Below are 27975 nucleotides of genomic sequence, written 5' to 3' on the forward strand. Positions count from 1 at the left end.
TATATTAGAGGGGTATTTCTGGTATATTGGGCGTTCAGCCTATTTTGATCTGCTCTCAGTTGGACCAGTGGTATATAGTAGCTACAACAGAATGGGACTAACTAGTGGCTACAGTGTTAAAATTAATTAGTCCACAGCAACCTTGTATGTTCTTCATTTAGGACGTAACAAACAGATTAAAAATTAAACAATAATTGTACAGTAACATTGTTTTTTGCATTAAGGTCCCGGTTCCGGTTTGTTTTTGACCAAGTGGGAATGCCAAATATGCTTTAGGTCTGGATCCCCTTTACAGATGGAATGAACTTTGATGTAGACATTCTAATAAAGATCAAGATTAAAAGTAGGATGGGAAGAAAATATGGACAGCAAAGGTAGAACATCAGATAAATCCTTTGCATTATGTGTGAAGGAATGGTAGCTAAATGGTTATCAGTAAAAAGCTGGGGAATGAATGCATGAACCAACACAGAATCTCTGCTTCCCCTGCAGATTTAAACACACATGACAGAAGTAGACCACCCTAAACCTTGAAAGGTATAGTGCATGGGGTCTTTCAATTGAGGCACTCTTAAGATAACAATTCACAGTGTCTATAGCCTCGCACATTAAGATCACCTTACTTTCAGACCAATCTCTTCTCTTAGTTGACAAGTAAAGTGCAGAGGTGCAAAGAAACCTCACCACTGCTCTCTAAGATGGCAGGGTGGCTACTCCTGAATCAATGAATCCAAACCACACATAAAAACAATTATGTTAACAAACAAAACCAATAATGACCTGATATTAAAAATATTAAATGACATGATGCAGTACAATACAGTGTTGTGCGTGGGGTTGCTATGGGCGGAGGGAGTGGGGTTGTTGGACTGTAGCTTTTAACCTTTGCCCTTTCAAGTTTCAAAATCCTCGAGCCCAATCAGGACGATCTTAGCGGTGTTCTGGAAGAGGGCGGCGCGGTTCTGCTGCTCGCCCTTCTTCACCCAGTGGCCGTAGATGCGGAAGGCACAGCCGTCAATGAGCTTACGCACGCCCCGCAGCGAGTATGGGTCCCTGGCCATGATGTCGCGTGTCACGGGCCTGCTGCGCACGTAGCGGAATCGGATGCGGATGGCGGCCAGCACGGTCAAGATCAGAACCTGGTGGCACAGCGCAATGGAGTCTTACATCAGACATACACCATGCTAATTATACACTGTCTGAGAATACTAAAATATACCAACTATACTAACTGTACAAACAGTGGTCATCTAACACAATACAGTCTTTTAGATTAAGAATAAATCAAAAGTTAAGTCCTCAGCCCTCAACCATAGTTTCTATTTTTGGTATTATCTCAGGTTCAGATGATTCCAGATTCCCAGCCTACTTACGGAAGGTCATTGCCTTTTCTTCTTAATTGCCTAGATGTTTAATTCTATTTAAATGGAAGGAACCAATGGATCAGAGATGCAGAACATAATCCTGGAGAACATCTAAAGCGAAACTCTAGCTGTGCTTCAGAGCATGGTTCCATTGCTTCAGTTCCATCATGCATTATCTTAATTAATCTCTCCCTCGGTCATACAGACACACAAATGATTAGTGCTGTGATCGCGCCCCTGACTCTGATTAACGCGTTAATGGGAACTTACCCTAAAAGTTTTCCTAGGGCTAAAGAGCCGCACATCTTTCTGGTACAGGCAAAAGAATGGGTGAGCCAAAGCCTGCTCTGCTGTCAGCCGCTGTATGGGGTCCACAACCAGCAACCTGGAGATCTTGAGGAGGGGGAGGGGGGGTTAGGGGTGAAGCAACACACAAACAAGTCAGTACTTTACCACGGATTCATTATGCTGGCTGGTCTGTGTTTATGATTATGAAAACAAAACGATGATGGAAAAATGCAATAAAGTATGCAATAAAGTAATAAACTAGACTGTTTCTGCCTAAATAAAGACTGGCCTGTCAAGCATGCTAGTCTTCTTGTAGCTGCAGTCAAATTTAAAAATAAGTCACATTATGGGCCCCAAATTGAAAGATGAAAAAAGTGCAACGTCTTAAGTCTAACTTAAAATAAAATACAATAACTAGGCAAAATAAATTTGCTAATTCAAGACCATGGACTAGACCTTAAGCGCAAACACTGACAAAAACTTTTTGACAGACGTGGCACTCTGCCCATCATTTAAATGAGTGCCCTATATATGTTTTGATTCCCTAATTGTTTCCTTTCCTATCTTGCTCTACTGAGGGACTACTGGTTGAAATATCTTTATCAATACTCTGCCAATTTCTGAGAGAAGAAAGTACTCCTTATGCCAAAGCCTTACCAGATCCTTCACAGTATCAGAGCGGTCATCCCACTCAGGTGATGTGAACTGATAGCGGCCCTCCATGATCATCCGCAGCATCAGCATCTGCTTGCGGTGCCAGAAGGGCGGGGACCCTGCCAGCAACGTAAACAGGATCACACCACAAGCCCAGCTGGGGGAAAACAAAAACAAAACATGGATATTAGATACCTTTGAGGAACTCAGTCCACAAAATTAACAATAACTTTAAGCTAAAGGCAACTGAAATGAGCTACATCTACAATTTATGTTTGCTAAAACATTTTACATATTATAACTCACAGGTCAACTTCCTTCCCGTATCCAGGGTGGGTCTCATCCATGGAACATTTCAGTATTTCAGGGGCCAGGTAACCAGGGGTCCCACAGAGCTCTGATCAGAACAGTCAAATGTCACTTTAGCTGCTGTTAATATCTACAGTATCCATCAACCGTGGGGCACCACAGTTTAAAATGGCTGCACTTGATGCCAACCTTTATTAGCCAAACTTTCCTTTATGACTATCCAACAGATTGACTGACATACAGAAAAGAAGCAAGACATTTTTGGTACGTAGATTAAAAGAGGTACCGTGATCGTAATCCTCTATGTCTGAGAGATATGTTTTGGTATGATAACCTGACACCCATCATCATGAAGTGCTTTGAGCGGCTTGTCATGTCACATATCAAAGCCATTCTCCCCCCCACCCTGGACCCCTTCCAGTTTGCATACCGAGCCAAGCGGTCTACAGAGGATGCAATCTGCTCTGCCCTCCACCCAGCCCTCACCCACCTGGAAAAAAGAGACTCATATGTGAGATTGCTGTTTATAGACTTCAGTTCTGCATTCAACACCATAATACCACAACAACTCATCTGCAAACTGGACAAACTGGGACTCAGTACCTACCTCTGCAACTGGCTACTGGACTTCCTCTGTCAGAGGCCCCAAGTAGTACGTGTTGGCAACAATACCTCAAGCAGCATCACACTGAGCACAGGGGCCCCCCAAGGCTGCGTGCTCAGTCCGCTGCTCTTCACCCTGCTGACGCATGACTGCACTGCAACCTACAGCAACAATCACATAGTGAAATTTGCTGACGACACAACTCTGGTGGGTCTCATCACCAAGGGCGACAAGACTCAATACAGGTTGGAGGTCGACCATCTGACCACGTGGTGCAGGGACAACAACCTCCTGCTGAACGTCAGCAAGACCAAAGAGATTGTTGTTGACTTCCGGAGAGGTCACACCCAACACCTGCCACTGACCATCGACGGTGCTGTGGTGGAGAGAGCGAGCAGCACCAAATTCCTGGGGGTGCACATCAGTGAAGACCTCTCCTGGACCACCAACACTGCATCACTGGCGAAGAGAGCTCAGCGCCGCCTGTACTTCCTGCGGAAACTCAGGCGAGCAAGTGCTCCACCAGCCATCATGACCACATTCTACCGAGGCACCATTGAGAGCATCCTCTCCAGCTGTATCGCTGTGTGGGGCGGAAGCTGCACTGAATACAACAGGAAAGCCCTGCAGCGCATAGTGAACACAGCTGGAAGGATCATTGGTGCTTCACTCCCCTCCCTGAAGGACATTTACACCACCCACCTCACCCGCAAGGCGACCAAAATTGTGAGTGATTCAAGTCACCCCGCTCACAATCTGTTTGATCTACTGCCCTCTGGGAAAAGGTACAGAAGCCTGCGCTCCCGCACTACCAGACTCACCAACAGCTTCATACACCAAGCTGTAAGGATGCTGAACTCTCTCCCTCCTCTCCCCCCTCCACCCTCAGCTACATAACATCCTGGACATTGGACCCACAATGGCCGCCTGCACTACTCCACTTGCACACTTGCACACTTTACAACTTGGTGTTGTTGTCCTGAAAACACAACACTTCTGCTGCTCTTACATAACTTGCACCACTATGCCACTTTCTTTATTACTTAGGTCAAACAGAACTACCCAAGCCTTTTATTGGCCTGACTTTGCACTAGTATTTTATTGACTGTCCATGCACAATTTCAACCAAATTTTGCTGCTCTTATTTTTTCATTATTATATGTGCCCTCTTATTTACTTATTTACTTACTTTTTTTGTTTACTTGAATGTTATGTTTGTCTGTGGACTTAAATTGGTAAAATATGTCTTGTCTTCACCGTGGGATAGTGAGAAACGTAATTTCGATCTCTTTGTATGTCTGGAACATGTGAAGAAATTGACAATAAAGCTGACTTTGACTTTTTGACTTTGTATTATCTCCAAAACAGACATAATGTACACATTTAATAGTCCATGGGCCAGAGCAGAAGTTGGTATCACCAAAGGTGGCTAAATCTAGCAATGATTTTCGTAATCCTCTATGTCTGAGAGATATGTTTTGGTATGATAACCTTTTCTAAGTGGTAGCTTAGTTGTATTTTTACTGGCTTTTATACCCATATCCAGTACAATTCACAATACATGCCTATGTGTAGGTATAGGTGTATGCAAGTGTGTGGGATGATGCAATATGTCTTAATCTATGTTATATCAAATGTAGGTAACATAGGCTTTTAGAAAATATAATGTTTATATGGATAATTTAGCTTTCCATGAATTACATAGGCTAAAATGTATCAGTCATACACTTTTTCACCTATATAAAATATAGGACTAGATAGAGGCAAAAGACTAAAAGTGGGTCAAATTCAAACTCTTGCTATATCACATCTAGAGAGTATGGGCTTTTAAAAAATATGTGGGTTAGATAGCTGAATACACTTTACACAGCTATTTTAGACCCATAACTAATAGCTGTCCATTGAAAATCAATGCATTTCAATGTAATGCAAAATACATTACAGAACTAAGGTATAGTGGTATGGAGGAAGTTGGGAGATGTCTCAATGCACATTATATCACATCTAGAATAGACTTCTCAGAAAAATATTTTTTTTTAGGGTAATTAATCTGTTTTCCTTAATGATACCAGAACTATAATGATCGGACGTGCCATGATATTTTAATTCTAAAGAGAATGTATGTGGATCCTGCATAACTATTAGGCCTAAATTCTGTTTTTTCAATTTGTCTGGAACTAGATTTCTTTTCTGAACATTCTACAGTGCAAATATAAACTGCCAACTTTAGAGTGTGTTGGTCAGTGTTGCCAGATTGAGCGGGTGCCCGCCTAATTGGGCTTCTTTTGACTTCGTCGGGCGGGGAAAAATAAGCTTTAGGCGGGCAAACAACATTTTGAGTTGAATGGTTCTCAATGACAAAATCGTTGTTGGGGTGTTTTTTGGCTGAAGAGGGCGGGTTTTTGAGTGTGAATGGGTGGAAATTACTCAACCCAATCTGGCAACCCTGGTGTTGGTGTTTGCTGGGCCACAGGGCCAGTATGTGGATGGAAGCAGTTTAGTTAGGCTATAGAAGAACAATGGCTGTTGTAGTGTCAAAAACAGATTACAAGGTGAGTCCTGTTTATTTTTATTTGTGTTATGATTCAGATGTATGAGAATGAGTAAGGATATGACCAATGACTAGGCTACTTGTGAAAGACTAGATATAATAACCCAACCGGCCCAAGTAAGGTACTAACATCATTATCAAGCAATGATGTCTGCTGTAAACTGTACTGTACACTTCCCCAATTTGTGTGTGAACAAAAGAAAGGACAAAAATTAGGGGCAGCCGTGGCCTACTGGTTAGGTTAGTGCTTCGGACTTGTAACTGGAGGGTTGCCGGTTCGAACCCCGACCAGTAGGCACGGCTGAAGTGCCCTTGAGCAAGGCATCTAACCCCTCACTGCTCCCCGAGCGCCGCTGTTGTTGCAGGGAGCTCACTGCGCTGGGATTAGTGTGTGCTTCACTTTACTGTGTGCTGAGTGTGTTTCACTAATTCACGGATTGGGATAAATGCAGAGACCAAATTTCCCTCACAGGATTCCCTCAAGAGTATATATATACTTACTTAAATAATATACAGAGATGTAGCCTATGTGTGAGAGAGCAGTTTCAGTTGGTAGGCTAGAATACTGGTGAGAGTGGCAGAATTCTGATGATGCAGTCAAGCCACAGCTCAAGCCACTGCACTCTCACTCTCTTTCTCTTCCTCACATACACACACACATACTTCACATACACAAACATGTTCTCTCCCTCACATACACAAACACTCTCTCTCACACTCTCACACACACACGCACACAAAACACACTTCATATATTCCCTCTGTCTCTCTCACACACACACTGTTGCTGAGTAGGAAAAGGCCTCATTTTAGCACATCATTCCTCATATATCTCTGTTGCTTTCAAATTGTTGTACATCCCAGAATAGAGAAGCATGGCAGAAGGAAGTAGTGGTAGTCAATGGGGGAGTGTTTAATACATTGTTCAGATGATAAACCTTGTGGCACCTACTGTATGAACATAAAGTCATGGAACACACTACCGAGAGCAGCTGAAATAAGAGCTTATCGCCCCATCCTTGATCTTGCTAAAGGTCTCCCTGAGGGTAGAATGCCATCCATATTGTATCACAGAAAATGCCGTAGCATCTTTACTAGGAAGAAACTGCTTGACAAGATCCTTGCAAAAGACATATCTGCAAAAACCATCCGTCACAGAGGACCTAATAAAATCCGCAAGGGAAGGTCCAACGAGTTGCCTTTAAGAGTTTATGAGGCCAAATGTATACAGGTGCTGGTCATATAATTACAATATCATCAAAAAGTTCAATCATGTCAGTAATTCCATTCAAAAAGTGAAACTTGTATGTTATATTCATTCATTACAGTTTGCTGGCCAATTAAGAACAGAGATACCATGGTCCTTAAACCAGGTACTGGTAGCTTTGGCACTGTGTGCAGGTCCTGTTGGAAAATGAAATCTGCATCTGCATCTCCGTAAAGTTGGTCAGCAGCAGGAAGCATGAAGTGCTCTAAAACTTCCTGGTAGACGGCTGCATTGACCTTGGACCTCAGAAAACACAATGGACCAACACCAGCAGATGACATGGCACCCCAAACCATCACTGACTGGAAACTTTACACTGGACTTCAAGCAACGTGGATTCTGTGCCTCTCCTCTCTTCCTCCAGACTCTGGGACCTTGATTTCCAAAGGAAATGCAAAATTTACTTTCATCAGAGAACATAACTTTGGACCACTCAGCCGCAGTCCAGTCCTTTTTGTCTTAAGCCCAGACGAGACGCTTCTGATGCCGTCTCTTGTTCAAGAGTGGCTTGACACAAGGAATGCGACAGCTGAAACCCATGTCTTGCATACGTCTGTGGGTGGTGGTTCTTGAAGCACTGACTCCAGCTGCAGTCCACTCTTTGTGAATCTCCCCCACATTTTTGAATGTGTGTCTATTAATGTGCTTGAACACAGAGCTCTGTGAACAGCCAGCCTCTTTAGCAATGACCTTTTGTGTCTTGCCCTCCTTGTGCAAGGTGTCAATGGTCGTCTTTTGGACAACTGTCAAGTCCCCATGATTGTGTAGCCTACAGAACTAGACGGAGAGACCATTTAAATGCTTTTGCAGGTGTTTTGAGTTAATTAGCTGATTAAAGTGTGGCACTAGGTGTCTTCAATATTGAACCTTTTCACAATATTCTAATTTTCTGAGATACTGAATTTGGGGTTTTCATTAGTTGTCAGTTATAATCATCGAAATTAAAATAAATAAACACTTGAAAAATATCAGTATGTGTGGAATAAATGTATACATTATACAAGTTTCACTTTTTGAATGGAATTACTGAAATAAAATCAACTTTTTCATGATATTCTAGAGTACTATCCATAGCCAGTCGTGACTTAGTAGCAGCAGAAGTCCATTACCATAGATCCTGCTACAGGGCGTACACAAAGGAAGATTCAGACATAGACAAAGATGAAACTAACTTGGCCTGCAAATGTGTACGGACCTGCAAACTTCCTGACTGCTCCTGTCTTTCAAACAAATTAAGTGCACAGAATTGTGTAGGTTACAAACTTGTAGCAATCAGATGGAGGAAGAGGAGGATGAGGAGAACATAAAGTCCTCAGTAAACTTGTCTTCAAACGTTCGAGCACATCCACCTATAAATTCCACTGTAGCCTAAAGTTGAGCCATTTTTGCAGCCAAGACATTATGGTCATTATCATACCAAATAATGTCCCTCAGGCATGGAGGATTACAAAAATCATTGGTAGATTTTGCCACCTCAGATGCTACCGATATGTGATTTTTTAGGTCCTGGCCCATGGACTATAAGTCTAGTGCCTGTGTTGACGTCCATCTATGCCACTCACCTCTGAGCTGCTCGGAGGGTTGTAGCTGCACTGAGAAGCCAAAGTCGGAGAGTTTGATGTGCCCTTGATCATCCAGGAGGATGTTTTCCGGTTTCAAGTCTCGGTGGATGATATTGAGCGAATGGAGATACTCCACAGCCTCCAGCAGAGCGCGCATCATACTCCTAATACACAACAAGAACTGTCTGAGTGCCGACCAGTGGACTGGACCATACAAAGTTCAGTCAGACTCAAATGATTAGTCTGTGTCCGCAGAAGGATTAACAGTTATTACCCTAAATATCTGAACCTTGAATATCCATACAACCCAAAACTGATCTTACCTGGTTTCTTTCTCACTAAGGGTCACTTTTTCAGTCAGATAGTCAAACAGCTCTCCTCTTCTCATACTGTGAATAGTGTCCACATTAAGTGATGTTATGCACATGTAATGCTCCAAGATGTACCCCCCCCCCCCCCACACACACACACACACACACACATTTAAATCATCCACACAACTTCTCTGGAGATGATCATTATATTATATCATACAACGTTAATATGTGGAATGTGCGTATACAACAGGTTACTTACAGGTCAAATACTAGAAATATGAAGGTCGCTGACTCATAGGAATCAATCAAAGTAACTAAGAAGAGAATACCAGAAGAGAACACCATTAACCGACAGATAGACACAGTGCAAATACGAGGTCACAAGGTTCCTAACACCAGCAGTGCTTACTGATAGAAGGGTGTCCTTTGATTAAGTTAAGAACGTGGATCTCCTTCAGCGTGGAATTTTTCACTTCATCCAGCTGCTGTTCAGTCATCTTCTCAGCAGTGATCTCAATGATTTTCACAGCCAGCTCCTGCCCCGTCTGCTTGCGGATGCACCGGCGCACCACACTGCTGACACCCCTGAAAGAAATGAGCCATTTTTTTGTAAACATCACTCACTTGTCCTTTCCTGGGTTCCTAAATCCCCGACATTGAATAGCCCGCACTGTTGAATCAATAACCCTGAGAAAATGCTTCATACTATCACACTTTACATCAAGGTTAATATAGCAATGGACCACACAGGGTTATTGGATAGAGCGCTGTTTTAAACCATAATAGACTGTATAAAATAGTTTTAAACCCATACATACTAACCTGCCAATCACTTCCTTGGGATCATACTTCTGGTAAAACTCCTTTGCTCCTGCCCAGTCAGGCAGTTCGTCTCCAATCACGATATCACGAGTCATGATGGTAGTCTAATTTAAAGATGTAAAACACACAATATATTGCTCCACTTATTCGACATAGTCTAACGCGATTGTTATTATCTGGAACATGGCACAAGTTTCAATTTTAGATTGGTTAACGTAGTTAGCTGTGTGGAGAACTGTCACTTTTGACTCGATCACCACGCAGGACTATATTGCAACACACTCAGTCCAAAATGCATATTTGACATTAGTCCCGCGATAGGAAGAACGTGTGATGTTTGCTGAATCAACTGTACTTACTCTGATGGATGATTGCACCTTGAGAGATCTAGCGGCCTTGCGCAAAGCAGCTAACACAAACTAGCTAGGACAGCTAGTTCCGAAAGCAAACATCCATATTTGCAACTAGCTATGCAAGTTATGTGCTCCTAAATTACCGCGTCAAATACCGCAGAACTGACATTGTTTCCATGATTGTGAAGACAGGCATGATTTCAGCCTCTGCAATCCAAGAACAGCTAGACAAGAGGAATAACTGGCTAGGTCACAAGAAGCACGTTAGCTTCTTCAGCCACTTTAGTAAACAGGATGACGCAGTAGTACGCAGTAGTTCCTCTTTCGCCTGTTGGGAAGCCTCAACCAAGTTCAATGCATTGCTGCCATCAAGAGGATAGGATGGAATGGAACTCGATTGAATGCTGCAGTCCTGTAAGTTCTATTTAGACAGTAAACTACAGCATGCCGATCATCATTGCTTTTGTCTTGGAATAGCATGCCAGATAAGGAACATTATTAATCTTTATTCACATAGCCTTTACTATACTGATGAAATTCTCTGTTAACGTTGTCTGAATTTGCTCCACCTTTTGCCCATCTAAATTGTTCAAACTTCATGTAGGCTATTCTTCATCACATGCAACACAGAATCCCTGTATCAGGGATTACATTGGCCAACATATGGATAACAGGGGTGTGAGGAAAGTACACACAATATGCCTGTTATTGGTGCAAATGTTCCCATCTAAGGATTTTCTTTAACAATATAACACAATTGTATAATTTCTAGCAAATTATTTTGCAGACCCCCTGGCCCAAGGCCCCACTTTGAGAACCACTGTTCAAACAAAACAAAAGCAGATAATTCCTTTCTTGCCACTTGAAGGTGCTCTAAGCGATGTTGTGTAATGTCACTTCTGTTAACATTCAAACAAAGAGAGCTAGCTCGCCCCTCCCTCCCGTTCAACACATCTTGTCGGTGAATGGCTGGAAAAGTTTGTCATGTTTCATGGTCCAGGCTGTTTTTGTTGCCATTTTTGGAGCTTGGGCTGTCTTACAGAGACTTTATTTACAGTGTATTCAGGGGACAGGAAGCTAGCATATTGTGAGATGTTTGCTGTATGTGGCAAAAAATGTTTTAGCTTAGAAACCGCCTAACATCGCTTACATCACCTTTAAATTACGTACTCACTTAAATATAAGTATATATAGTATAGTGAAAGTAGAATAGTCCTTTTTCATGTAGTGACCATCAAGGGTGTTTTCTGTGAAAGGTGTAAAAATAAAATACGATTGTGACACATTAAGAGCAAACCATTTAATTCATGGTTGAAAATAAAAACATTTTATTAATCAATAAAAGAACAATCCCAGATTGCCAGCAAATTCGTCAAAAGAAAACCAAATAAAAGTAAACTGTACAACTAAATCCAAAGCAAAGGTAAGAGGGCTTTGTGATACACGTTACGCATACAAGAGCGCACACACACTCACACGCATACACACACACACACACACACACACACACACACACACACACACACACACACACACACACACACGCGCGCACGCAGACACACACACAAACACAGGTTCAAAGACGAGCTCTCACACGGCAAACATGTAGGGACAACATAAAAATATTTACATTACATGACAAACAGAAGTTCTCAGAGCGCACCAACATTAAAAAAACAAACAAAAAAAAACAAAAAACACAGGGCTTTGGAGTATGTAGCTATGCAAGTACAAGTGTCACCTAATTTTGTTCACCTGTTCTCTTTTTCCAAAACAATGCTTCACATCAAACCCACTTCTAAACATCCGAAAAATTTCACTTCCCTCAACCCACCCCCTCCCCTACCCTCCATTCCTTGACAGCTCCAATTTATCTATACAACTATTTTGAGTCAATAATCTTTTTGAGATTTAAAAAAAAAAAAAGAATGTTGCTAATATTAATCTTGCATATTTATTTGTAAATGGCATCAGACACACATTAAGGTATGCTGCATGGCTCTGTTGTGGATAGTGAGAGTGCAAGGGCTACAGAGACTAATAAGGTAAAAGTGAGAACCAACAGTTATAGCAGATTAGACATTCATATCAGTGCTATTTAATACATCTTAGTTCCTCAGAACTCCATCTAGAGCGTGGATTATGGAAGAAAACAAACTCTACCAGCCTTCAGGAGAAATCAAATTTGCTGCAGTAACAAGCATCACCCGAACGGTTAGGGGTACATGCGAACCTTCGTCAAGCTGGCGTATTTGACCCCCCCCCCACAAGCACAGGAAACAAAGATTGTAGTGTTTTGGTGAGAGATACGAGCGCTCCCTAAATGCAAGTGTGCTTGTAAAAATAAAGACAATAGGAGACACAAGAGTTTGTTTCACTCAATACCGGTTGAAACAGAAAAGCATCAAGCGACACAGAGCTGTGTTCTGAAAAAAAAAAATGATGACTGCATGTAAACTAAAATCTGTCGAGAGAGCTACGTGTATTCGAATGAAGAAAGAGTCGCACTTTCACTGTTCAAGTCCATCCTAAGTGCTTCAAACCGTATAATAACTTGAGCTTCCCCAACTAGATGCAACTGTTCCAAAGACAGCTAAAATTGTCCAGTGTGTATGTATATGTGTTTTTATGTATGTCTGCATGTATGTATGTATGTATGTATGTATGTATGTATGTATGTATGTATGTTTACGCATGTGTCCATGCTGCCTTTGGGCACAGTGACAATTGAGTGCGCAGCCCTCTACACTGTTGAGGAGAGCTGAAAAGAAAAACATTACTGTTGAAGACACAGCGGATTCCAAATCAGCCAGATGCTAAGCCTGTATAGTGAGTCCTTGGGGACCATTCCAAGCAGGGAGAGGGCTAGAGTCTGTCTGAATACGTGTATATGTGTGTGTGTGAGAGTGTGGCACTGAAGGACTCCTTATCACATTGGTGACCTTCTGCAAGAACAGCCACCCTCAGCGGTCATGTGTGAGGGAGAGATGTTATGAGATGCGCCTCAGCCAGAGCGGTTTCCTTTGTGGGAATGCAAATTGAACGCTAAGCTAAGCCTGCCCGACCCACTCGATTCAGGCAAGGTCCATGAGCGAATGCAATGTGACCGTGGAAGCCTGCCGGGGGGGGGGGGAATGTGCCCTTGGCTGGCAGCAGAAGGCTCTCCAGGAAGATAGACATCTTGGTGCCAACGAGCGATATAAAGTTGGCTTTCGCAGCGCTGAGGTGCAGAGTACACAAGCTGATTAATCCATTTTTTTTTTTGTATCAGTCAGTCATTGACATCGACCTTCAAAATGAAAATACTGGGCACACTGTAAGGCCCTGATCTGAACAAACCGTCCTTTTCCCATCCTCGCCCTTGCCGTCATGGGGTTCCTGGTTAAATGTTGCTGAGTCTCTACAAGGGAGGGGTCAACACACACATACACACACACACACGACACCCTGTCGAGATACTGTCCAGTGGCGAGAAGAAAAAAAAAAAAAAACTGTCAGGTTGAAGTGCACGCTCACCTGGAGGTGGAGGTGCATTGAGTGTCCAGCAAGTGGGGCCTTTGAGACAGAGGAGGTACCCCACGGGCAGTACAACCTTTGGTTACAACTGGCAAGGCAGGTATTATACGAGTGTCCCCATTTCGGCTTGGTCGCCCCACCCCACCCTCACATCCCTACCTCAATCGCAACATCCAAGATCTTTCAACCATCAAAATGACCCTCTATGAGGGTCCATCCTCCTCAAAAAAAAATCACCTCAACTCCAATCATTCAGCAACAGGGCTGAATCCATCTCCATACCTTGGCAAAAGATTCTAACGATGCATCTATACTGTCGAACAACATCTCTGCACACAGCAGAGAGCTTTTTTTGTTGTTGTTGGCTAAAAGTTCTTCTGGAATAGACATCAATCTCTTCCTTTCTCCGTATGATAAAAATGACCATCCATGTGTCCTGATAAGCCAAAGGACTTGGCCTACACAGGTTTGTTTACCAAGAAGTACTCATTCACCATGTTGTTCTTTGCAATCTCTTTTTTTCCCCATCAAAACGCAAAAAAGGATAAAAAAAATAACATGAGAACGAGTACTCAAAGCACTTCTTCCTCAACATCGTGTTTCAGAAAAAAAAGGAAAGGAAAAAACTAATGCAGGTAGTCATGAACATCAATCACTTTTTTCTCTCTCCTCCAGAATCCTCTCAAAGAACAACAAAAAAAAAAGAAGACACTTTTCTTTTGCCTTGTTAAAAAAAACCTTGATTTTTTTTTTTGGAGTAATTTTCATGTGTTTTTTTTTTTTGTTTCTTTTACGTTTTTCGCAAAAAAAAGGAAAAAAAGGCAGCGACTTCCCGTCTCTCTCGCGTCTTCACTTCTTCTTATCCTTCTGCTTCTTGTCCGGCTTGCGGCTTTGCTCGGCAGCGGCCAGGCTGCGCGGCACGATCAACACGCTCCCGTCGGGGCCGTACTGCAGCGCGTACTCGCTGGCCGGGTACGGCCGTCCGTGCTCGTCCCGCAGCTGGGAGAACACCTCCTGGTAGAGGCTCTGCACCTTCTGCTTCATCTGACGGATGGAGCGCAGGAACTCCATCTTCTCCTTCAGCAGGCGGCCCTTGTCGCGCCGCAGGTCCTGCACGCCCTGCTCCAGGTTGAGGATGGTGTCCAGCTTGCGCTTGCGGCAGTTCTGCGCCGCCATCTTGTTCTTGCCGCGCCGGCGGATGTCGCGGATAAGCGCCAGCTGCGCCTCGCTCAGGTGGTGCTTGGCCAGCAGCTCGTTGAACTCCTCCACGGGGAGGTTGATGATCTTCTCGTTGGAGAAGGGGATCTTCATGGAGCGGGCGCGCCGCTCGTCGCGGCTCGCGTGCTTGTCGAGGAATTCGCGCGGCGGCTGGAGCTTGGAGTGGTGGTGGTGGTGGTGGTTGTTGTTGTTGGCGAGCGGCTTGTCGCGGCCCGCCTTCTTGCCGCACGAGCCGGGCAGCGGCGAGTGGTGGTCGGGGTAGGACGAGGAGGAGGAGCCCAGCGGCAGGTTGTACGTGTGGTTGTGGTTGACGTTGTCCAGCTGGGGCAGGCTGCCGAACTGCGACGGGTCCTGGTAGCTCATGCGGCACAGCTTGCTGTACTCGGGCTGGTAGCCTCCCACGGCGCCCTCCTCCATCTCGGCGCCGGCTGCCTCCGAGTCGGTGCTGTAGCCCACCGCGCCCTCCTCCGAGAAAGTAGCCGACGTGGACGAGGAAGAGGCGGCCGACGAGCACGAGGTCTCGGAGTTGCTGGGCGACGCCGGGCTGTGGCTGGAGTCCAGCGAGAGGCCCGAATCGGAGTCCAGCTCGTCCTCCAGCTGGGACGCCTGCGCCTGGCTGAAGCCCTCCTCCATGGCCAGGTCCAGCAGGCTGATCTCGTCCAGCATGGACTCCTCCAGGAGGCTGCTGAAGGGGTCGGCCAGCGCGTGGGCGGACGTGAGGTTGGTGGTGCTGTTAAGCGGCGGCGGCGCGAAGAGGCCCGTCAGGTTGGTGGCTCCGAAGCTGGAGTTGACGTTGGAGGAGTTGCTGGAGGACAAGCGGAGCAGCGCAGACGGACGCAGGGCCCCGGCAGGGTCCAGCTCCGGGCTGAAGAGCGCAGGGAAGTCCTGGCTGCAGCTGGGGAGGGACGCCTGGTGGAGGCTGACGTCCTGGTTGATGAGGTTGGAGCGCGAGGGGTCCAAACCAACCATGGGGCCCGATCTGCCTCCAGTGCTGCCACTGCTGCTAGCTGAAGCCTGGCTACTACTGTAGGAGCCCTCCGCCGTGCTGTTTACTTCCATGTCCTTCACAGAGACACAAATAAAAAAAAAAACAAATCAGATCAGCAAACACTAATATAAAACCACCATTTTCACCGCAGCTCTCAGCAACAAAACCAGTAGGTAACCACAAGCTGGTGTGTGGTGAGCCTTCTGGTGCAAAATGGCTGCCGTGCATCACCAAGGTGGGTGCTACACATTAGCAATGGTTGCAGTGAGGCTCATCCCTTCACTGTAAACTGTGAGACCGTACACTATATAAATGCAATATTTAATTGATGTTATTTTTTTGGTAGGTATTTAGATATTTAAGTGATTTACAGAGACAAATTGCCAGGACAATCCACCTTGAACAACTCGGGGTTAAGTGCTGCTGAGAATCAAACCCACTCTCTGTTCCTTAACCACACCACCACCACCCAAGGATAAGTATGACTGGGCACCGACCTGATATGGACTGACCTGCAGTTCCATGATGGCCATGATGTCCTGCCACTGCTGCTCCAAGTCCAGTTGCGGCTCAGCCTGAGGCAGGACGGGCATCAAGGCCAGGCCCTGAGAGGTGGAGGGGGCCTCCTCACTCGTGTCACTCAGCTCGGAGGTACCAGCTGGGCTTTGGAACTAGAGGACAGGCAGAAACGAGAGGGTTTTAGATTAACTGCATGAAGCATCAAGAGCTATAACACCTCATTTAGAAAGCTTCTCTTCCTGGCTCACCACTTAAGATTAGCTGAATTTAAGCTTTTCGGTGGTAGTGGTGTTTTGTTTTTGCAATCTAGCAAAGGGGCATTAAGTTTTATGTTTGTAATTTACACTTCCTAAAGCCCTGCTGGTCTATGAGGAGTTTTACCTCCGACTCTTCTCCGAACGGGAAGGTGGCCTCCAGAAGTCTGAGGCACTCCTGGAGGGACAGAGAGGTCTGAGTGCCCAGGCTGGGGAGCTGAGAGAGCAGATAACCCAGATCAGGTCAGCGCGTCTCCGCAAGATCCAAGTACACACCAGATTAGTGTATATCTCGCCACTCTGCTTCTCAGTAGAGTTAAAGACAGACTGTGTTGTCCTTATACTAAATATACAAAATAGGCTACTGCAGAGTGCTTCACAGAGTTATGTGCAGTGCACCATACTATGAAATGTAATCCACTGCAGTCAGATGGCTGCCCCTCCCAGACATACGTACACTGCAGTACAGCCTATTCTTAAGTAAATGCCACTCACTGCTGGGTGTGGTGGGGGGGGGGTACTCAAGGGCTCACCTGGTCAGGTATGCTCTCGCCGGTCTCCCCATCCACTGGAGTCAGCGGCTGGTCCTCGCCCAGGTTGAGGCCGTTCCTCCAGGTCTCGGGGTGCTCCTCGCTGCTTCCGCCGTCGTCGTCCTTCTCGTCCTCGTTGCGCTTCTCCGCCTCGCTCTCCTTCAGCCGGCTGCTGTAGTTGAACACCTCCCGCCCTGCGCCAAGGTCAATGTCCTGCCTCCACAGGATGTCGATCAGGTCAATGTCCTGTGAATATATGTGTATGCGCATGAATGAGAATGAATGAATGAATGAATGAATCAATCAATCAATCAACCATACCCATATCAGTAGCCATTTAGTAGCCAGATGGCTTAATAGGTCGTCATAACAAAGGACAGTCTGTCCTTGACTAAAAGAACCCATGGAAAGGCGTGACTATGGATTGATCATGTGATCATCAACTCAAACAAAGCCCACCGGCAGTTATGTCCCATAAACCATGCCCTGATCAGCCTACCAGATTGTGTTTCAAGGCATTGAGAATCGAACCGAGACATGTGAGAAAGGCTCAGAAATTCTCTCCATCTTAACTTCTAATCACCTGACAAGATAATAAATCTATAATGACTAGCCATACCGGAAAGGCATTTTAAGTGGCCACGCTTCCTGAAATTTGACCCTTTGACCTTGACACTGCTAATTTAGGATGCAGTTAAAATTAAAAATCCATCTTACTCTCAACCAATCAGGGGAAGAAACAATGGCACTAGGTGTGGTGTGCTGTGCCATACCTCCTTGGTGAGGTCATCGTTGTTGTCCCGCTCGCTCGGCTGCTCCTGGCTGTCCTCCGGGGCCACCGCTCCCAGGCTGTCCTCTCCGCCGTGGCTGTAGGTGGACTCAGACGCTCCGCTGCCCCCCCTCATGGTGGAGGCTTCGGAGTTGTTCACATCCTCCAGACCACCGCCATTGTCCAGGGTAATGCTGGGGCTTGACTGGCCGGCAGCGGACACCACCGTTTCCGGGTCGCGGTGCACCAGCCAGGCGCTGACCTCGGTGCTGGGCACACGCAGGTGATCCAGAGAGCGCACCTGGTTCAGCAACCGGCGCGTGGCGAAGAAGTGATCCAGGTCCACACTCTTGGGATGGATGCCATAGCCGTCCAGTGTGTTGCGGAGGTTGTGGAACTGCGTCTGGGTGTAGGCCGAGCTGGGGCCCAGGATGATCTCGCGCAGTGGGGGCAGCTGATTGTTCAGGTAGGTGTCCACGTCCACCCGCACCCCAATGAGACTCAGTAGGATGGTGAACTGAATCAGGCCCTCTGTGAAGTACTTTTTCAGGTAAAGCATTTCTTAGCAAAGCACCAAAAAAATGAAAGTAAAAATAAAACAAAATAAAAAAACACAAGAGTCAAACCCACAGGCCTGCTATGGTTGTTCTTTCACTTGACAGTCCAAATGAAAAATGAAAGATAGCATTCAAACATGAGGGACAAAAGAATGCAAAACAACCAACGGGTTTCCCTTATTTGAACTTCCTTTAGAGAGCCAATGAGATACAGATTCTTGGCAGTATTTCTCTGCTATTCTCAATGCACTCCTTTCAAAAAAATTCAAAAGAATGGTCGTATTCCAAAGCCTGCAGGTAGTCCTCTGTCCAATGACCTCTTCCAAGCCTGCAGAAAGAAACAAAGTAATGTTGACACACCTGATCAGAAGCTGCTAAGAGGCTCAATGACCTCAGAAAAAAAGGCAACCTAATAATTGTGATTAGGTTACTTATGATGATGGTGATGACAGAATATAACCACAGAAGTTATGAAGCAACTGCCACCTTAAAATGCATACTCCATGCCTTAGCCACATATATCCATTTAATAATAACTAAATATAGCTCGAATTCGCCAGCTGCTATTAACTGCACTCCAGCTACATAAGTATTGTGAAAAGGAATACAGACACTTTATTATTGGTTTGCATAACTAGCCTAACTGGTCTGGTCTGTCATACTGTCTCGAAAAGCAAATGCTCACTAAAAACGTAATAAAATATAGCATGCTTAACCAGTTACACGATTCCTCCCACCCATCTCTGTTGAGTCCCATCCCAGCAAAAATCTACCCGTGGTCTTAAAATAGGTTACCCATCTCTTTGTTTTAAAAACAAACACTTAACTGTAGAAAATGCGTTCATGGTTCCATTTAATACATTGCAGATACATTATTCTGGCCTATGAAGACTATTATATCTCACCATTCTAGGACCACAAAGCACGAACACTTGCCAAACAACCAGGAAGTATTGATCCCGCACACTTCCGCTATCGGCACTCAACATCCTCAATAGCAACAAGTGATGTACCCTTGACTGACAGCCAAAGCAGCCACCCTCAACACAGGGATAGAATTACCCTGCCGGCGTGTTACACATCCCATCCAATAGGAAAATACAAGGGGCGGAACGTTGCGGGTATAACATCGCCTTTACAGATAATAAACCAAGTTTAAATAGCAAATGCAACTCAATATTTCTCCATGGTTAACATTTCTCAAACGATTTCACCCCCAGTGAAGCATGATACGAGATTAATCATAAACTATCCACAGATCTATACCACAGAATCAGCGGCCACGCTAGCTATCTACCGAGCATGCTAACCGGCCGGTTGTGCTCGTGCTGGCCAGCAAGCTTGCTGCTTTAAATTCTATTTCACACTTCTGTATACGTTAAAGAGTTAGAACTGAATTATTAAGCTTCATGTATCTCATCACCTGAAATGACAATTACGAAATCCAACCGATATTTCTTTTGTTCTCCGCGTTATCCACTGCGTTATTTGTCGTATTTCGCTTTGAATGGCCCACCATGACTTGCAAAATTTCCACCCAACTAGCTTGCTAGCTACTATCGCTAGTTTAATACAGACGAGCATGTTGTAAAGCACGCATGCGTAGAACTTTCTAGGGCGCGAGTTGGGTGAGATCATTGAATGGGGGAAATCCCAAGCTCAACCTACAATATGTAGGCTATCCTAACATACTGTAAACAAATATATAACCTATTATGAAACAGCTCAGTTCAAGTAATAATTATGTGTGCTGTTATGTGAGAACTGCTTTCATGATCTTTGATGATAAAATTATAGGCAATCATTATCTAGTCATTTAAACAACAAAACACGGAATACTTTTCAAATAGACCTGATCATTTTCAGCTAAAAAAAATGCTGTTGTAGGCTACAATAACTCATGTATTTTATAAAGATTGAGCAACACAAATGTCATGCCACAGACCCATGCCTATCTTCAATGGTTGATAGGTAGGCCTAGCCTAATGACATATGGTTATGGTTACGCTTTTGTCCAAAGCGACATACAAATACAAAACAATATAATACTTAAATTTAACAGGGAACAAATTAAAATGTTGGTCAGACTATAATAAGGAGAATAGCAATAATAAACAACAATGTCAATTCAATCAATAGCCTAATGAAATAAACAATGAAAATGAGGGAAAAAAGCAATAATAAACAATAATGTCCATTCAATCAATAATATAAAAACAATAACATGGTAAGATTAAGGAGAATATCAATAATAAACAACAATGTCAAATTAATCAACAGCCTAATGGAAATAAAACAATATTATACAGACCATAACGCAGAAGCGCTTAATGAACTAAGTGCATGTTGAACAGATATGGCTTTAGACCCCTCTTAAAAGACCCAAAACTATCACAGGAATGGAGAGCACTGGACAACTCATTCCACCAACGTGGAACCACTGAGGAAAAGAGTCTTGAATTTGACCTAGCGTTTATGACTGGTCGACTCAACAGACGCTCATCAGAAGACCGCAGTGGGCAGTTGGGGATGTACATCTTGATCATTGAATTAAAATAACAAGAAGCAGATATAAAGGTTAATGGTTAAGGTAGCAGGCAGCTCACTGCGCCGGGATTAGTGTGTGCTTCACCTCACTGTGTGTTCACTGTGTGCTGTGTGTGTTTCACTAATTTGCGGATTGGGTTAAATGCAGAGACCAAATTTCCCTCACGGGATCAAAACAGTATATATACTTATACTTATATAAGTTATAAAGGTTAATGGTGTCCACATTGGCCTGTAGGTTTCAAATAAGCTAATTTTTTAAGCAATTTTGATACGTTTAATACATTTTAATGTCACGTAATACCTAACATTCCATTATCAGATAAAAATATATGGCTAAAGAATTGGGGGTGCATGTCTTGGTTAAGGCTGACATATGCCTCAAATAGAAATAGGGCCTATGTCTAGGTTATGCCACAGATCACCCTGATTTGTTGACACGGTGACTCAAGGAACTTGGCTTGATACATTTCTTTCCTTTTCTTAAATTTATCCCATCTGTTTTCTTAGTTAAATCAAAGAAGTTTTAGGCAAGTCCCTCCACTCGGCGGCCATATTGCAACGCTTTTTGGGGACTTATCGGGCATCTATTTCGGCAGAAATGGGCGTGCGCAAGGCTTCACGACACCAACCTTGCTCCAGCGAAGAGATCACAACACATGATTGGCAATGTCTTCACCACACACCACATAATTGGCTTTTTTTTACATAATTGGCTCAATGTATTCACAACACAGCAGATGATTGGCTCAATGTATTCACATATTGACGTTTTGCCGCGGAAGGGGTGGGATATGTGTAGACAACTGGCATATTGGCATTACAAACTAACCCCATGCATTTCTATGGAAGATTTTTTGAGTGCTGTGTCTCCTCATTAGAAAGTCTCTGGTTAAAGTGATGGTTTGAGGTAATTTCACCCTAGGGTCCTTTGCACCATGACCTCGAGGCAAACACCCTAGAAGCTGTTTTCCCTTGGTCGAACAAGAAAAATCTCGGAAACCCTCAATTTGTTGTTTCCCGCTCAAACGTGATTGGATTGTGCAGGCGCCACTGATTGGGACAGCCTATCAGCAATCACCTTCAGCTTTCCGCCAAAGTCAACTCCATGGTCAGATTTAGATAAGAGACGAAGCCATGGACGAAACAATGGATGAAGACGCAGCAGGTCCATCCCGGGAATGTGCCAACCTGTGGCCCCATCTCACCAGACTATTTCAATTTTCTGAACAAGTTAATGACAGTTTTCGCTTCAAGTGTTTCAGTTACAAAATAGTATTTTGTATTTGAAATACGTATTTTAAATACATGTATTAGAAATACTGCCCATCCCTGGCAACATGGTAAAAAGATGAAAATGACTTGATTTTACTTTACCAATTCATTTTACATTCTCCAAGGTATTAACATTAACATTTTTCATAACTCCATGTACGTTTCTGTACATAAATGTAAGCACTGTGGCAGTAGTAATGCAATATTTAGAAAATAGGCTACTCTTGTACTCTTGATACTCAAGTACTTTTAAAAACAAGTACTTCAGTACTTTTACTTAAGTAGACATCTGACTGTTGTACTTTTACTTGTACTTGAGTAAAATGTAGCAAAGGGTATCTGTACTTTTACTCAAGTAATGAAGCTGTGTACTCTGTCCGCCTCTGTTTATGAGTACAGAACATATTTGTACTACTGTAGAAGTTTCGTACCGTAGTTTCGTATTCAGGGCATTATTAGTGGGGTTCCATAAGCGTCTGCACAAGCCATTCGTTTCTGTATTCGCCTGATAGCGCTACTCGACCAATGTTCGAACAAGGGAAAACAGCTTCTGGGAGGATGTTTGGCTTGAGGTCATGGTGCAAAGGACCCTAGAGTGAAATTACTCCGAACCATCACTTTAAATTTACTGGCCTTGCTCCCTGGTAATGCTGTAAAGTGCATTACTGGCATCACGACCACTAGATGGCAGTATGGCATCATATATAATCTGATAGTGGTTTACAAAAAGAACCCTACATTTCAGTATACAATAAGAACCCTACATTTCAGTACATGAATTTGTGTTCAGAAAATTATTCAGGTTTGATAGATCTTATTCTGTTAAGTGTTGTTATAAGCAATTTAAGTTTTATGCTACTTTGTTGGTGTCTTGTTTTTGAGGCGATATCCATGTTGCATCACCAAAAAAGGCCCACATCTCAGTGTTTCAGTGTCCGATCATGGGTGTTTTTCCCCATCTCTCTCTCTCTCTCACACACACACACACACACACACACACACACACACACAAAACATCATGATAATATTAGGCCTACTGCTCTATAAACAAAGGAAAAATCATTAGTGTTCAGCTTAAGAAACATTTAACATTTAAGTGTATATTACACTATTAATGCCTCAGGGAAACACTCAAACAGAAATAGGTCTTGTAGGGATTTGGGAGGAATAATCCATCATAATTTCTGCCAGAATAACTAGATCTGAAGTCTGACATTACATGTACACTTACATTTATTCATTTAGCAGACGCTTTTATCCAAAGCAACTTACAAAAGGAGAATAGCATTCAAGCTAGTGCAAAGCTGAATGTCTGCTTCTGTCAATTCTATTACTAGAATATATAGGGCTGACATTATAACTAGTCAAAGTGTGATTTGAGGAGAAAGTGGAAGAAGAAGGAGGTATAGGAGGGAAGAGAGGGAAGTGCATGGTAGGTGACATTCTTCTATGGGCATCTGTGAGTCTGCATTCTTTTCCGAAGAATGGTTCTCTTTTCTTTTATCTAGAAAAATACCACGAAATCAGCACTCACATGGTAATCTGCTCTGGGACACATGCATGAAGAACATGGATGAGGCTACTTTAATATAAAAGTCACAGCTAATCTCTGTTAAAGCCATTCCGTGTGATCATGTAATAAGTAAAGTTTATGCTTCCATTTATCATTTATCTGTCAATACATACCCCTTAAATAACTGGATCTAGAAGAAAACTATGTAATTGGCTAACCATTAGTTGGATTTGAAAGCACCCATGACCTTGGAAGTGATCATCCAGGCTACTAGGTGAAGGATGCCATACCCTGATTCTGTATATGAAATATATGGCAAATTGTAAGGACACTTCATACAAATGAGCCCCAAAATTGCATTGCTACAGTGTGGATCATTCCTTGGTAGGGTATACCAATCAAAATAAAAGGATATGACAACAGATAGACGAAACGATATTTATTCCAATTTCACTGTTTAACAGTTCCAGCTGCCAGTTCCAACATTTCCAGTTGTGGGTGGAGGAGTTGATGAAGTCATGATTATGAACAGAGTGTATCACTAAATTACTAAATTCTAAATTACATCTGAGTAATACATAATTTACATGTTGGTGTCAATGTAGTTCGTCTTGGCAGTACGTCTAAATGATACATTGAAAAAATATATTGTACTTTATGCGTTTAGACAAAAGTAAGAGATGGAATTATAGCGATGTCAAATAGGATCGCCTAACATAAATCACCTTTAGGTTTGGGTGAAATTTTCTATCCTTAAAATGCAACCCGAGGCAACACGCCCGCTCATCCTGTTGATTGCCTTCCTCCCAATGCATGTTACAGCTTTAAATCTGATCGACACAGACTTGTGCCACGTTACGCTACGGTGCATTTTGTTCAAAATCCGTCCGCTTTAATTTCTCGGTATGGGGACTAAAGAACTGTCTTTCCTAAGAGCGCTGAAGTACTTTTAGAGGAAGAACAACCAATATACTTAGATATATTCTGTTGACCGCAGTTTCCTTTAAACATAAAAACCCGGCAGATTTGATGAAGAGGCATAGCTAATTTTGCAGAAACGCCGTTTCCATCCACGCAAATAGAATAATGGGAGAGAAATGAGAAGGAAAACAAAAGCGAAGCGAATTCTTGATTACGAAAATGAAGAAGACGAGGAAGAGGACCAAAAACTGGATGCCATATGTGTAAGATAATTAAAATTACCAAGTATTTACTGTCTGTTGTAGACATATTTCTGTCATTCATATTTGAATATAGAAAGTATGTTTGGTCACTGAACGGTAATTATTACACTAACTGTCCAACAGCACGGTCTCCAGAAACGAAGAAAACAAATGTATCCTGCCAAAGAGAAAGCAGAGGAAAATTCATCATCCGCTGCGGGGCTCCAGAAGTTCAACATTGGGGTTTGGGCTTTTTTTCTTAACCATGCAAACATATCGTAGACTAATTGTTGGTGTGAAGACAACCTCAGTTTGGCAGAAATTACCCCGAGATGATCGCCTAGCCTCCATGCGTGTTTGGTGAGCCCACCATCATTGCTTACTGTATGGGGGGCTCAGGCAGGGACTCCAAGCACCAAAGCGACACAATGTGCGTTTGCATTTTATAGGATCAAGGCAGCAGCCATGCCTCACCAGTAATGGAGAACAATGGGGCAGCATGGTATACTTTGCATTTAGCGCCTAAATCTAATGCAACCTATGTCCAATCGAATATCTTACTTAGGTTAGTTTTTTATTATTATTATTTTGCTGCTTTAAATACTGCGAGCGATTTTGATGTCACTAGAATTCTTTAGTGAAAGTTTCTTTCAGATTAGTTTTAAAAAGTAATATCTTTTAGCTGATCACCACCTGCATGATTGCTGTCAATTCCGATGCATATTGTTAGAAATTGCATTACGCATGATGACATTTCTCCTGTTATTCAAAACCCAGATCTCACTCTATTATGTTTTCTTGATGCATATGCTTAACCATGCTGTAACCATTGTCATAATGAAATAATCAGTAGTTTACTGTCCATTTAGGCCTCTGAGATTGATGGGGCCCCAGCCGATCACCTCACAGACAGCGGTTCTCCAGAGGTAAGTGGGGCCCAGGCTGCACCTGCTGTGCAGGTGTGAGGGGTGTGGTCTTCTGTCACCCTACTGTCATGACTGGTGGGTGTAAGCATTTTAACTTGTCTTCATGCAAGTGTTCTTCTTATGTTTAAGGAAGCTGACTACTTGCAGTCCTACTCCAAGATGGAGCTCATTGCCATGGTACTGTGCATGCAGAGGGAAATGGAGAACTTGAAAGAGCAAATTCGGTGCCTTACAGGTATGGACAATGATTTCCAAGTTACTGGTTCGCCATTTCAGATTTGATCAGTTAGCTCACATGTACACTGTCTGTTGCCCTAATTTGTAAACAACCTTCATAACCTTGGACATTTTCATTTTTTCTATATCCCTAAACAGCTTGTGGGAAGCTTGCCAGACATCTTGAGGCCCTGATTGAAAAGACCCAGATGTGGTCAAATAGGGACAGCAAGACCTCTGTCCCAGTGGTTCCCAGCATGGCTAGTGTCCCAGTACAGATAGATACCACTGTCCCAACCCTGCTGACTACCCCAGCTGCCCTGAATGGACAATGGCCAAAGCAGGAGAGCCCACCCCAGAAGCTACAGGACTCTCCACATAGGACCAGACTATTCACAGAGGTATCATTACGCAATGGGTACTTCTCTTTCCAGTGGTCTGCGGTTCGGTCCAGTTGAAACAGCTGTTTATAGAGCCAGACTGTGTATTGATTCAGTGCCATGCATCTTCAGCTTACACCAATATATGGTATTAATGAACATACCAATGAAAAGACCTTATCCTTTCTCCTCACACTTGTGAATAACGCTTGTTCAATATCACAAGCCTGGCACCTGTGCTCCAGATATAGTATCATGTCAGCCATAACTTCCCCCTGGCCGAGTAAAAAAAGTGTTTTCCCTTTTTGCCTCGCCTTGATTTCCTGTCTGCTGGCTGCTATTCTTAGTTCATCACCCCTGAGTTGTTGGAGAGGTGCAACACCGGCACCACGGCTCAGAAGCTGACCAATGACCTGCTGCGGGGGCTCTACGAGAGGGACTGCCTGGCCTCGCACTCCATCTCTGGCGTGGTGTACAACAAGAGAGGCCAGCCCAAGCCGGCGCTGCCCACTGAGGAGGTGCAGGCCATCCTGAGTAAGTACCTAACATGCACTTACCACGATCTTGTTTGGTCACAAGTCACTTTTCGAAATGCCTACTAAATGAAAAAATGTAAAAGCACCCGGGCTTCATGTACTTCTTTACTCTCCATATTTGTCTGAATTATTCAAGTATTTTCCACTTTCTTGCCACTGATTAAACTTTTTAAACCCATGTGAATATTTTGTTTTATCAGTAAACACTAATAAAACATAATGCAAATCTCCATGTTGTTCTTAAGCTCTTGAATGCCTCAATGAGTTTGCTTTAGGAAACGTTAGGAGGAAGAAGTCAGAGTGGCTCACAGTTGACGATTTCCCATGCTTCTTTTGCCCCCTTTCACAGGGACTGTCCAGTACTTTTTTCCTGGGAAGACGGACGCAGAGATCAAGGGCTATATCCGGCAGAAGCTGCAGAACGAGGCGAAACGTCTGAGGAAGAAGCCCTCTCCATCAGACCATGAGGACTCTAGGGGTCCTGGACTGACCAGTCCCAGAGCAAGCAGTGTTAGCGTGAGTGTTACTGGGCAGAGGCCGAGCGTTGATTGATAAATGGTTTTAGTGTCCTGTGTTCTCTAGGTGGTAGCCCGCAGAAATGTTTATGTGCCTACACTCTCCTTAATAAAGTCACAGTCAACCTAAAGCAGTCTTTTGACTGTGCACGACTGTGATGTTATTGAAGTCAGAGCGGTGGTCCTGTGCAGTTACAGAAGTCTTCATTTTGCATTCACCTTGGCCTCTGGCTGGAGAAAGCCCAGCCAACAATAGATGTAGAGTTGAATGTCGTCTGTAAAACGTTTCTTTTTTAATAATATTTTCTATTTAAGAGATTAATGGACATGTAATAAATGTAAAAGACTGTCGTGTGAAAGCCACGTTAGAACTCAAGACAGTCACACATACATTGTATTTTCAATGTATTTCTTATTTGGCAGTGTACTCAGATGTACTATCATGGTCCCAGACGAAACTAG

At 43.6% G+C, this 27975-nt stretch overlaps 3 protein-coding genes and 1 long non-coding RNA gene across 6 annotated transcripts; 2 read left to right on the forward strand and 2 right to left on the reverse strand.

Moving 5' to 3' along the window:
* Positions 1-138: 138 nt before the first annotated feature.
* Positions 139-10376, reverse strand: phkg2 (phosphorylase kinase, gamma 2 (testis)). The gene is made up of 10 exons (XM_042081972.1): positions 10098-10376; positions 9739-9842; positions 9326-9501; positions 9176-9230; positions 8923-8988; positions 8600-8763; positions 2613-2703; positions 2310-2463; positions 1635-1757; positions 139-1139 (listed from the first exon to the last, which is right to left on the reverse strand). Exons 2-10 carry the CDS (start codon positions 9831-9833, stop codon positions 894-896), a joined length of 1170 nt encoding a protein of 389 aa, XP_041937906.1. The 5' UTR covers positions 9834-9842; positions 10098-10376; the 3' UTR covers positions 139-893.
* Positions 10377-10392: 16 nt separating this feature from the next.
* On the forward strand, positions 10393-18484 carry LOC121699661. The gene is made up of 2 exons (XR_006027004.1): positions 10393-10505; positions 17848-18484. It is a non-coding gene; the product is annotated as an uncharacterized LOC121699661 (long non-coding RNA).
* nfe2l1b (nuclear factor, erythroid 2-like 1b) lies at positions 11377-18444 on the reverse strand. Of its 3 annotated transcripts, none has more exons than XM_042081968.1 (5): positions 17890-18444; positions 17120-17362; positions 16714-16803; positions 16326-16484; positions 11377-15887 (listed from the first exon to the last, which is right to left on the reverse strand). In XM_042081968.1, the coding sequence occupies exons 1-5, from the start codon at positions 18442-18444 to the stop codon at positions 14457-14459; spliced, it is 2478 nt and encodes an 825-aa protein (XP_041937902.1). In that variant the 3' UTR covers positions 11377-14456. The 3 variants fall into 3 exon arrangements, with proteins under 3 accessions (XP_041937902.1, XP_041937901.1, XP_041937903.1); XM_042081967.1 differs by having other exon boundaries at positions 16311-16484; XM_042081969.1 differs by lacking the exon at positions 16714-16803 and having other exon boundaries at positions 16311-16484.
* Positions 18485-22624: 4140 nt separating the features above from the next.
* Positions 22625-27970, forward strand: si:ch211-194k22.8. Its single transcript, XM_042081974.1, has 7 exons — positions 22625-24961; positions 25085-25183; positions 25810-25866; positions 25996-26101; positions 26242-26483; positions 26810-26996; positions 27348-27970. Exons 1-7 carry the CDS (start codon positions 24875-24877, stop codon positions 27548-27550), a joined length of 981 nt encoding a protein of 326 aa, XP_041937908.1. The 5' UTR covers positions 22625-24874; the 3' UTR covers positions 27551-27970.
* Positions 27971-27975: the final 5 nt, after the last annotated feature.

This window comes from Alosa sapidissima, chromosome 24, assembly GCF_018492685.1.
Source record: "Alosa sapidissima isolate fAloSap1 chromosome 24, fAloSap1.pri, whole genome shotgun sequence".
In the NCBI taxonomy this organism is placed as follows: Eukaryota; Metazoa; Chordata; class Actinopteri; order Clupeiformes; family Clupeidae; genus Alosa; species Alosa sapidissima.